General features: G+C 32.3%; 1 protein-coding gene across 1 annotated transcript; it reads left to right on the forward strand.

Moving 5' to 3' along the window:
* Positions 1-2843: 2843 nt before the first annotated feature.
* On the forward strand, positions 2844-13024 carry HELRODRAFT_75249 (hypothetical protein; the record flags this gene model as incomplete). Its single annotated transcript, XM_009015420.1, has 12 exons — positions 2844-2933; positions 3787-3948; positions 8596-8762; positions 8999-9035; positions 9760-9909; positions 10226-10291; positions 10407-10470; positions 10608-10729; positions 11371-11519; positions 11715-11833; positions 12133-12378; positions 12825-13024. Coding segments are annotated over 12 exons (1572 nt in total), but the record flags the coding sequence as incomplete, so codon positions are not given.
* Positions 13025-13649: the final 625 nt, after the last annotated feature.

The raw sequence follows: 13649 nt of genomic DNA on the forward strand, positions 1-13649 counted from the left end.
AAACATCAACAGACACCAACAGACACCAACATCAACAAACAACATAAACATACAACATAAACAAACAACATCAACAAGCAAGAACATTAACAACAACAACATCAACATCAACAAACAACAACAGATTCCACATCAGGATGGGCTGTAAATCATCAACATTAGTTTCCAACAGAAACAACGCCACACACAAATACAAAAACAACAACAACAACGACACAGAGTGCAGCAACAACAAAATGACCAAAAAATTAAAACTCTTCAAAAAAGAACCAACTAAACCGCAAAATTATTCCGAAAGTAATGACTGCCATTAAGCAATTATTATTTGTTTTTTATTTATTAAATTTCATTTCATTTTGAAATTAATTTTGTTTATTCTTAAATATGTTGATCAATTTTGTAGCAACTACAACACCAAAAAAGCGGCAGCAACAACAACATGACATCAATAACATCAACAATAAACAAAACATTAACAACAAAATAATGACAGCATTTCAATAATTATGAACGTAAATATTGAGCAAAAGAGGCATTAATAACATTATCCAATATTACATTAACTACATCAATAGCATTAACATTAACAACATTAATACCCGCAACAAAAGTTAAAACAAAACTACCCATACAACACATAACAGCACATACAAACACAGACAATATTTACAAACATATACAATACGTACATCAATAACAAAAACTACATACAATACAAACACATACAATAAACATACACGTACAAACACATACAATAGAAACATAACATACAGGAAAGATCAACATAAACAACATCCACCCAACAACAATACCATACCGTAAACAACACCAACACCATTAGCAGATTAAACGTTACAATCACGAACGTTAATACACAACAACCACAAATAATGAAAAACAAACATTCACACGCACACACACACATACAACTAAACACACACACACACACAACAACATGCAAACGTTTGGGCCGTTGAGAATCATTCATCTATAAAAACAAAAACTTCAGCGCATCTAATGTATTGGCATCTAATTATAAATTGATGTCAAGTGGGCGAAAAAATTATTATACACGAACACACAAACACACACACATATACACACACATACATACACACACACGCATACGTACACAAACACAAACACATACATACTTCAAAATATAACTCATTAAACACGTCATTAGTATTTAGATTACTCAGTTTTTTTAATTTAATTTATAATTTTCAAATTCGTAATTAATCTTTTTTATTATAATTTAATTCCCAAAATTAATCTTGAATATCTACATTTGAATATAAGCAGAGAAATCTGACTGACATTTATAATCACATACACACCACACACAACGCACATGGCACACGCACATACACACGTGCAAATACAAAGTTTCAAACAAAAGTGATCATACGGAAGTAAATTCACACAAAATTACACACACACATACGAATACATAATTCACATAATTACAAGTTTGTACAATCACACACACACACACACACACACACATTTAAATATACAAACACACATACAAAAACACATACTCTACAGTGCTGTACGCAACTGTAGTCATACAGAAATGGATACGACGGTGGTTGGCCTACCACAGACTGCGGTACATGTGCTCCTGGCAAGTTTTCCAATCGCTGGAGTACGAAGAAGAGGGGAAGGATACCATTGTGAGTTTCAGGGGATGTTCAACTTTAAACATTCATTTTAATCAATTGATCATATATATACATGAATCTGTTACGATTTTTGAAATGTTTATATAAACCTCTTGTTGTTGATCACCTTTAACACAACCTTTGTACAACCTTTGTACAAAAACAGTTGTACAATTTGTACGCTGACCTCATACAATTCTACAAAGCTGGAAACAGGATGAAGTCAAAAATAAATTCACCGCGAGGTTTCATTTCATTTATTTATTTCATAAAATCTTACTCTGTCAGTGTTTATTAATTAATAGTAATGACAACTAGTATTTGACTGAATTGAGAAGTTTTATTTCAATTTTTTCCACATTTTACATGCTCTTCATACAATTTACAATACAACAACGTTTTTCCTCAATTCTGTTTTCCACTTGCATCCTTTGACATTTTACATTGAATCAATATCCCCTTCCTCCAATCTTCTTTAACAATATCCCCACACACACGTCACCTCATCTAATGCCTCTTACCAGCGCGTCTCTTGCTAGCACTTTGTTACTTGCCTGTACTTAAGTTTTTATATTATACAATATATTGTATAATAATACAATACTGCACTTTTTTAAGTCGTATTTAAAAGACACAAATGTTTCTCGTTTTTCAACAGTTTAAAAAAACCACACAAGTATATATTTAGTTTTTTGCACTAAACTGTATAATTCTAAAATAAAACCAGGTTAAATCTAAAAATTATTCATAAATATAAATAAAATACCATAAATAGAAAAAACAAAAATGCAAGAGAAATACAAAAATACAATACAATACTTCTTTTATATCATCCAACTCACCTGTGCAACACTCAATTCAGGTGCATAAAACAAAACCATCATGTGTACTAAAAAATGTACACATGAAAGATGATTTCAAGTAGTACACGCGCATCTGTACACAAAAGCATTCAAACTCTCACGTACATCGCAGTACACATGCAAGCGTACACAAATGAATGTTTAAGAATTCCTTTGAAAAAAAAACAATTATAACACAATATTACAAGTAATTACAGGTATAAACTCCACGGTTAATCATTAGTTATTTAATTAATTACAATTAATTAATTAGAAACTTAATTAAATTATAGAATTGCAACCGAAGGAGGAATCTGATAATCCGATATACTTCGTGCCCAAAACCTACAAGGGACCACACATCACCTTCCCGATTACTAAGAACCAACTGGAGCATGCCATGGACGCCCTACAGAAGAACCAGGTGACTGTGACGTCATTTTGTCGTCGTTGTTGTTATTACTATTATTATCGTTGTTGTTGTTATCAGAATCATGTGACTGTGATGTCATTTTTTTGTTGTTGTTATTGTCATAAATACCTTTGTTGTTATTAATACCATTATTATTGTTGTTATTTTTGTTCTGTTGTTGTTATTATTATTATTACCATGATTGTTGTTATACTGTTGCTATTATTGTTTTATTATAGTTATTATTATTTTATTATTGATTTTTAAAATTTAATGAAAATTCTTTTGATACCATACATTATTTAGAAATGTTTGGACCGTTATGTTATCCGCTGTTGTTCCAATACATGTATATCATTAATATTTTTCTTAAGTTTGAAATTTTCGAAGAACTTTTTTTGTCAGAACAGCAGCACCAATAAAATGACAAATTCATCACAATAGCATCAGTCATTGCACCAACAACAACCATCTCAACAATTTTCATCAACAACTTTTCTAACAAAATCAAACGAAACACTTGAAACACGTCACTCCACTGCAACAACCAACTACAGCCTTAGCTTCAATAACAACAACAACATAAAACCACAACTAAAAATTAAACTCCACTATCTACCAAACTAACCAACCGACCAACCAACCGACTGATCAAACAACCAACAAACAAACCAACCAACCAAACAATCAACCAACCGACCAACCAACCGACAAACCAACCAACCAACCAACCACAAAACAACCAACCAACCAACCAGCCAGCCAACCAAACAATCAACCAACCAGCCAACCAACTGACCAATCAATCAACCGACCAATCAACCAACCGAACAATCAATCAACCAACCAACCAACCAACCAATAGACCTTACACGCAAAGTACGTGGTCAGTTTGCTGCAGAAAGTCCGCCAACAACTCGCCACACTTCCGAACGTCAATGTCATCAGTCTGATGAATCACCAGCGACTAGTAATATGCGGTGACGTACACGGAAGTATGCACAACTTGTTACACGTGCTCGAAAAAGTGTGTATACGCATGTTTGTACCCTTGTTAGTACGCTCTGTGTATGCGTATTGTATGTGTGTTATTTGCGTATTGTATGTTAATACTCTGTTGTTTTGTTGTTTGCGTACAGTATACCTATTATACTATATTGTTTTCGTATGTGTACACAATGTTCTGTCGGTATTGTAAGCGTGTTTGTGTGTTTTGTATCTGTATTCTACGTGGGGCTGTATGTGTGGTGACTGAATAAAATGTATATACAAATTTACATAATGTGTGTTGTACGTATGTGATGTATACAATGTTGCGACGATTAATTAAATCATACGTGTGTCGACAGCACTAATTTGATTTTATAAAAAATATATTTAATTGAATTGTAGTTCTCTATGCAATTCTATAGTACAGATGTATTTCGTGTTACACACACAAACAAACAAACACACAGACAAACACAAGCACACACACACACACACACACACACATATATATATATATATATATATATATATATATATATATATATTCACACATACACATACTGGTTGGTATTGATTTTATGTAAATAAACATACATAAAAACATATATTTTAATACAAATAAGTATATATTTATATAAGATGTATGTGTATTATTAATTTATTAATAAACCTTGTCATATAATAACTAGTTTGACGCAGTTACTTTTCAACTAGTTTCTTTTCATTGATATCATTTCTTTGATTTCTTTGTTTTGATTCGATGAAATAAAAAATGTCAAATGTATGTATGTACAAGTATGTATGTATGTATGTATGTATGTATGTATGTATGTATGTATGTATGTATATGTATGTATGTATGTATGTATGTATGTATGTATGTATGTATGTATGTATGTATGTATGTATATGTATGTATGTATGTATGTATGTATGTATGTATGTATGTATGTATGTATGTATGTATGTATGTATGTATGTATGTATGTATGTATGTATGTATGTATGTATGTATGTATGTATGTATGTATGTATGTATGTATGTATGTATGCATGTATGCATGTGCAGTTGTGTACTAATTATTTCTACACTAAATTTGTGTACGCCAACTATGTAAAGGTACGTCAAGTGACAAACAGTTATATTTATAATTTTAAAAACTTTAGAAATTGACTTGCAAACCTGGTCGATAAAAACTGTGAATGTTAAATTTTAATGGTACGTAGGTACACGAGCGTGACTTTATATTTCAGGCTTCATTTATAAAATTATTTAGAAATATTTTTTTCCATACTCAAAGGCATTGACTGTTCCTTCAAATCTAAACTTGACTGACAGGCGAGACATCATGAAAATGATCTACGAGCCTTCCTTCCAAAGTGACTGACCATTTTCGTTTTGCATGATTTACATGTATTGCTTGCTCCCACAAAGTTTTATTTTCCCTACATACACCTACATCAATCTTTGTTTATGCGCGCCAAAGTAATAGCAAAGCTGTGCGCGCCAAATGTGTATGTGCGTGTGCGTGCGTGTGTGTGTGTGTTTGTGTGTGTGTGTGGTAAGGTGTAGCAATGAGCAATGTGATGGTATGATGAAAGTGTGATCAAGTGGCTAAGTGAAAATGTGATAATGTGTGATGGGACGATGTTGAGATATTATGATGATGTAATGATGATGTAAAAATTTTAATGACATTGTGATGATTGTGTGAGATGTTCTGATAACGTGAATTAGCGGCACTTCCAACCTCCTTTCTCTTTCTATGCTTTCTCAATTGATTGCTTCCGAAAAATAGAACCCTTCGCGTATTTTTACATTTTGCTCTGCGAGGTTTTCAACGATGTTTGCACGCTGAATACTACATACTGAAAACTACATACTTTCATGATGTATGCGAAGTTGTTTGGACTTGAAACACACTATCTAGTGCACACGTGTATGTGTAAGTTTGTATGTTTGTCTGTACAACAGTAATATACACATGTATAGAAATAATTATAAGTACCTGTACATGTGTACATACTTGAAACATGTGTACAGTACAATTAAACGTTTGAATAGATACGTATCAAATGAAATACCCACCGCCCAATACACGAAGGAGTAGTACAAAATACAAGATAGCTTTCACGTAAAAAATATAATTACATAAATCTGTCAAACAGTATGGGAAGAAGCGGGCAGGCAAATAACAAGTGAAAACATGGAAAAACATTCGATATGCTAATTCCCTGGAAAGTGGATGTTCTTTTATAGTGTCGGTTCAGATTAGGATGTACGCTGTTCCTGAATAATATCGCCATATTTATTTATTTAACAAATAAACGAAATTAACGTGATCACTGGTCAAATGTGGATGGGTGAATGCTGGGTGGGAGGCGGTGTGGCTAAATAAATTATAATAACAAACAAACATTGTGTATACAGTTAGATCTGCACGCACACATATATACTTATACACACATGCACACAGACGCACACACATACGGACTTGTTTTTTTTTTGCACAGTCACAAACACACACATACACACAGTCATACATACACACACTTATTCAAGCAAATATGTCGTTGTTTTACAGTATATACACAACACTGAAAATTTCCACAACAACAGATTATTATTGATTAATGTTTGCGAAAATATGCCTGATGCTTTTCGGCGCCAGTTTTTAACTGCAAACAAAATTCAAATTTTTAAATAAAATAATTCATCCTCTTTCCTTCAGCCACAGCAGCCACATCAACCACATCAACTACAACAGCCACATAAATTACAACAGCCACATCAACCTTAACAGCCACATAAATTACAACAGCCACATCAACCACAACAGCCACATAAATTACAACAGCCACATCAACTACAACAGCCACATAAATTACATCAACTACAACAACCACATAAATTACAACAGCCACATCAACTACAACAGCCACATAAATTACAACAGCCACATCAACCACAACAGCCACATCAACCACATATCAAAAGTGAATAAGTGTGAATTAGGCACGTAGTATGTGTTGAAGTATTTGAGTTTTTCCAACAATTAAACTATCACGTTCATCATTTCATCATTCATTAACTAACCAGCATTTTTATCATTTTGACGATTTATTATTTATTATTTGTTTATCTTACAAAATTTAACCAAGATAATCGCACTTGTAATGAACTCTAAATGTTTATCAAAATCGATCTAAAATGAAATAGTGACTTTAAAGGGTGCATTTTATAGTTCCTACCCAACTGCTCGTGGTCCTCTTGCTAAAGTATCAGCGTTGATTTATAACAAATGTACAGTACGTTTCTTTTAGTTTTCAGAAATTTATGATCATGCCGTTAATCAAACTTTTGCCGTAAGCTGTTCTATTGTTCTATTATGCTAGCTGTAGTTACGTTGGTCGTCGAAGAGGCTGTTTGTTTGTTGGCTGAAAATTTGAAATACGCATCACTACAAATAGTAACAGGAATGATGTAAAATATGTTGAGAAGACCTTTTAAATGTTGATTACAAGCAGCTTGGAACAGTAGTTTAGTTATAAAACACATTTCCCTGACGCGATGACGTCAAACAGGTTCAACAGAATCAACGTAGATAATAAATTCCAGCATATTTAAAGTGAAAAACTTCTACACGCGTTTGTTATTTCCATTGCAACAGGAAGCAATTAAACTTCCATACAAAGAATAATGCAGTGATGGAAAGCACACGAGTAGACAACAGCAACAAAAACATCACACCCTTACTAACATTTTAAAATTTTATTTTAACGAAGTCTCAATTTTCCTCCTTCGTAAGCGCTGTTCTATGCGCAATTTACGCTATAAATAAATGCGTCTCACGTGCGTATGAGCACGCGAAACAGAGAAATACGCAAAAGTCTACACACGAAGGTATAATACACATAGATGAGACACATATTTGTATAATCGGCTTTTTAATGTATGAATAATGTATTTGAACTTGCCTGCGTGGAGATATCAGTATGCAGGTAGGACTAGGTAGATGGGAATGAGGTATGGATTATTAGCACAAAATGATCATACGCATTCCAGTTTTCACAATCAATCAACATTAATAAAAACATTGTCGTCGTCGTCATTCTAATTTTATACTCTTTACCTTCATCTAGTCTTACCGTCGTCGGGTTGTTTTCAAATTTAAAAATATTTGAGAAAAGTTCGCGCACGCACACGCACACACACATACACACACACACAAACAAAGTGTTCTATACCAAATAAATTATTAGTGAACTATTGGGAAATTTGTATAAATATATAAATGTTAAATAAATAAACAAATAACAAATGATTGATTGATTAAATGTATAAAATGTAGTTCAGTCGAAAATAAATAAATAAACGAATGATTGAAAGAATGGATGAAGAGAGAAAGAGAGAGAGAGAGAGAGAGAGAGAGAGAGAGAGAGAGGATTGAAAGAATGGATGAAAAGAGAGAGAGAAAGATTCATGAGGCAAGGGAAAAAGTTAATAAATAAAGTGCGATAAACATACGGAAGGATGGAAAAAGGAATCGGGTAATGAAATGAATAAACGAATGAATGTGTAAATAAAATATAAATAATTGAATGACTGTGAACAAAAATCAAACGAGGGGATAAACAAGCGAACGAACGAACGAGCAAACAACAAACAACTATTGATTTTTAGAACGGCCTACCCTGTCGAGGTCTGTTGTACTTGTTCAATGGAGATTTCGTGGACAGGGGTGAAAGCGGCGTGGAAGTACTGCTGCTACTTTGCTTGTTTCTTCTCTACGAACCGAACTGCGTATTCCTCAATAGGGGCAACCACGAAGATTTCATCATCAACATCAAGTCTGTATCTTTGCACTCTTCACTTCATTGTAATTGATTATTTTTACGTTTTGTTATCGCGATAGATTTGAATAAACTGAGTGTAAACAATTTATTGAGGTATTTTGATGTTGCAAAACTTGAAATTTCATAATTTTTTTCGTTATTTTTCTTGTTGCGATAGATTTGAATAATCTGAGTGTAAACATTTTTTTTATGTATTTTAAAGTTGTAACAGTTGAAATTTTATCACGCAGGTATGGTTTTCAAAAGGAAGTTCAGAGAAAATACAAAGTAAATCAACGACGCATTTATTTTATTTATCAAATAACCATTTAATTAGTTCATTGATGCAAGCATTTGGTCGGCACATTTAATTGTTTGGTCACTTTTTTATTATTTTATTAAAAATTTAATTTGTATTTATCATTTTTTCGTTCATTCATTCAACTATTCATTCTTCCATTCTTGTTTATAAATTTTCATTTTTTCATTTTCTAATTTGTCCACAAAATCATTTGTTTGTTCAGCGGTCAATAAACTTGTCTGCCTCTCCAACCTCCAGCCCGCATGGATGGAATAAATGAAGATTTAAAAAAAATTATGGATCGAGTCATTGATCATCTGTTGTTGTTCTTGAATAATTTTCCGGAGAACACAATTTCTGTTTTGAGAGCGTGCAGGGGCATGCAGACACATAATATCACAAAAAATGCAAAAAATTCTCCATCAAAATCTATCTATCAGCAAAATAATCCATCCTACAATCTTAGTAAACTTAGCCTCATGATGAAAAAGCGCGCAGATTTTTACTGGCTACGAGTTAGATAAAACAGTTATCAATTAATACATTGTAAATAAAAACTGGGTAGGTACATATACTCAACAATTTAAAAGTACTCATAAACATTAGAGAAAAAAACACAAATCTCCAACTTTTTTGACACTATTTCTAACTCTTACTCTACAATCGCACATACGTATTACAAGCCATTTTTTTAAAATGTCCACTGAGCAGAATCACGCCGACATCATCCTGGACCTTGTGAACGATGTCTTCGCCTGGCTGCCCCTCGCCTCCGTCGTCAACAACAAAATATTCGTCTGCCACGCAGGCATCTCCAGGAAGATAACTTATGAAAAGTTGATGAACATTGAGAGAAATAAGGTGACATTAGCAGTGTTTTTCTTCCTATGTTTCTTTATACTATGCGGTCACTACCGATAATGAATGATTTAATTTTTTGCAATTTTCTGCGGCAAGACATCAATAAAAGAAATAAAATAATTATTTTAGAAAAAACCTGGACTTTTAAATGCAAATTTTGTTTTGATAAAATTGGTTGTAGCATGTAGAATTACAAAAAGTTCAAAAGTTTGATTTGAAGAAACAATTAACTAGAATTTAAAATATATTCCGTTTAAAAGGATTAAGTAACCTGAAAATGTTAAAGAGAAACATAGTGAAATAATTGAACCTTCAGTTTCAGACACTGCTGAAGTTACCAGACGGATCATGGTCATCGACACTCATCCAACAATGGGAAATGGTAAAATTATATTTCTCATTATAAAACATTGGACGTTAAAAAAATTAGGAAAAAATTAAATATTGCCTTTACGCCAAAAAATGAAAACTTACCTTGAATAATAAATTGTTTGTAGTTGTGTGACTTGCTCTGGAGTGATCCCATGCCTGGCCCTGGACTGCAACACAACAAGAAGAGGGGTGGGAGGCGGCATTTTTTGTTGCGGTTCAGCTATCATCTTACAACAATTATAATGTTTCAACGCTTATATGTTTAAATAAATTGTATGTGCGTGAACATAACCAACATGTAAAATTTACAAAATAATATAATGAAGGATTTGGAGTAATGTACGGATCAGACGTGACTAAGTCCTTTCTGGACGAGAACAACTGGAATGTTCTGATAAGATCTCACGAATGCATACCAAACGGATTCGCTTATGAACACGACGACAAGGTTTAATAGTATTATTTGGAACAGAAACTTCAAATTAAAATTTTATTTATCAATGAAAAAAATATGTCAGTTGAAATAAAAAAATTAAAACGAATTAATGATATAGCTGTAATTTTATAGGATAGCTCTATTTTAAAATTACGAATATTATGGGCTGACCATGAAAAATGTCACGAGGTCAAAAAATTTGCAAGAGGGAAAGTTGAGTAAAAGCTGATATTTTGAACTTTGTCATTTTTTTTGTTTGAAAACATTCTGGCAAAAAGGCAAAAATAAATTTGCATGTGTTCAGTACGATTCAAAAAATTGCTTCTTTGTAGCTTTATTTTCGAAATTTTTCATTTCATTAAAGAAATTATGTTCGTGGTTAGTTGTATTTAACGCTACGATGGTTTTCATTTATCAATCGTTATTCGTGATATTGATATTTTGCATGATAATTTTTTTGTCGCCCGCGGCAAAATGACAACTTTCAAAAGGGTGAGAGGTTTGAAAATTTGTGACAGTTTGTGACAAGGGGAACAAAAACAAGCATGGCATCTTTTATGGGCAGCCAGTCCCTCAGTCATAAAATCCGCAAACAAATGAATAAATGTTAATCAATTGTTAATCAATTGAATAACGTAAAACAAACACAACAGACCGTAACAGTATTCTCAGTGTCCAACTATTATAGTCCATTCAGTAACAAAGGGGCATTCATCATCGTTTGGCCTGATTCTCAAATAAAACCCTACCAGTTCATTGTAATCAACAACAAACTACAGAAGCATTTCTCTTTTAGAAAACAGTTCGTCGATAGTTTTTTAATTTTTGCAATACATTTTATTTTAATCTACCTATTCCGTTTCTATAACCAATTAGTGTAGTGTTTTATAAGTTTGTTCTTTTTAAAAATAGACGTTTTTATTTATCACTTATTCTCAAACTATCTTCTAAAAGATAAAATAAAATAATTAATAGCATGAAAATTAAATAACTCAAGAGTCAATTCCATAGAGACGGCTGCCATCAGAGATTTGAAAATAAAGATACTGAAAAAACAAGATATCCTGAAGAAACGATTCCAATGTTTAGAAACAAATATCGGTAAGACCCAATTAAGTCAGATCAATATTGAAATCTGTTATTTTTATAAAAACTTAATTGGTTCATTAACCTAAAGTTAATTTTATAATCTAATCGTTTTTTTTACAAAATATCTCTAATTTATTGAAAAGTTCTTCAATTGTTAATTTAACTCATCAGGCTCGTTAAAACTCTCCGAGTGGATAACCGTCATGAATGAAGAAATAATGACAGTTAGTTCTAAAAGTTTAAAATCAAATTTATGTTATTAATGCACTAAATTCCTTGCTAAACTTTTTGATAAATTTTGTTAATATTTTTCAAAATTCACTAAGCTGGAAATATGCACTTGAACATTGAACGAACCATTAAACAGGGCCTTCCGTGGGCCAACTTGGCTCCATTATTGGTTGACGTAACAAACGCTGGGTTAATAAGTTACGAAAAAATGTTTGTAGACTGCAGTCATGTGTCAAAAGTTGATCAGAAAGCTGACCTGGCATCTGTTGAGGAGGGTAGATTGTATGAAAATGAAGATGTACTAGAAGAAATATTCAGAGATATGGACTTGGATGGTTCAGGTTTGTTTTTTTTTTCTTGCTACTTTGGCCTGCTATGATATAGCAATTGTTAAAAACAATAGTAACTTTACAAATATGAGTATAAAACATAACACATAAATTGTACACTCTTTGGGTGCTATACGTTAAAGACCACTAAGAGTTTTGAATCTGTTTAACGAGTTTGTAATCAACCTAGAGTCTAACAGAAGCACGATGTAAGCTAGGAATATAACAAGCGTTATAAAATAAGTAATTTCAATTTTCAGCTTTATTGTGGGCTACGATTTGTTTTGCTACATTTTGTAGCCAAATGCTTGAACAAATGTTTTAACAAATTTGCGGAACTTTTTACAATGTATCAAAATTTGTAACAGATCTTTTTCTACATGCGAGATCAAAATTTCAATAATCTTAAAATTTTCAAGCTTTCAAAAAATATACCTAACATTTTGATTTTATTTTAGGTTCGATATCACAGCAGGAATTTCAAGAGGCGTGTTCAAGACTCTGCACTCTGCCAGAAAAACAAGAAGATATGAAAGAGAAAATTGATCTGTTCATCAAACTGCTGGACAGAAATCACGATGGTCACATCAATTTTAACGAATTTTTGGAAGCCTACAGAATCGTTAGCAGCAATTCTAGTGCAAAGATAATATTGTAATGAAAGCGTGTACCTACAAACTTAAACTCACTCTCAATGTTTACACTGTAACAAATCAATAATTTTTATATGATTAAATATTTAAAATATTGGTCATCTGTGTGCGTTTGTACCTAAGTAGAGATGGTATCGATGGGCGTTGGCAGTGTGCATAGAATATTCTGCTCAATTTTTTCCCATATGATCGTAATTTTAATTTTTTTTTTTTATGACTTTGTTTTATTTTTTTTTTCGTAGTCATATAATAATTGAATTAATTTGTAATATAAATCTACGTAGACTATAAAATTACTATGCATTACGTGATTGTTTGTTTTCAGTCTTCTCTATTTAAATTTTTTTCTAGCGATATTCAAGCAAATGGTAAGTTATTTAAACTCGCTTACGACGTTTTCAGTACCCAATAGAATCTAATTGGTGTTTCCGAAAAGTTTGTATACCGTGACAAGAAAATTATGGTTTATACGTTTTAAATAGATCATAAGGTTATGATGTACGACGCGTGTGAATCAGACTTTGGGAAATCTGAAGAACCTATGAAAACATATGGTAGAAATCTTAATAAGAAAACTTATGGTAACATTCCCAACAAGGATATATGTGATGTAATCTCAACAAGAGTACA

This window comes from Helobdella robusta (genome assembly GCF_000326865.2).
Source record: "Helobdella robusta unplaced genomic scaffold HELROscaffold_16, whole genome shotgun sequence".
Classification (NCBI taxonomy): Eukaryota; Metazoa; Annelida; class Clitellata; order Rhynchobdellida; family Glossiphoniidae; genus Helobdella; species Helobdella robusta.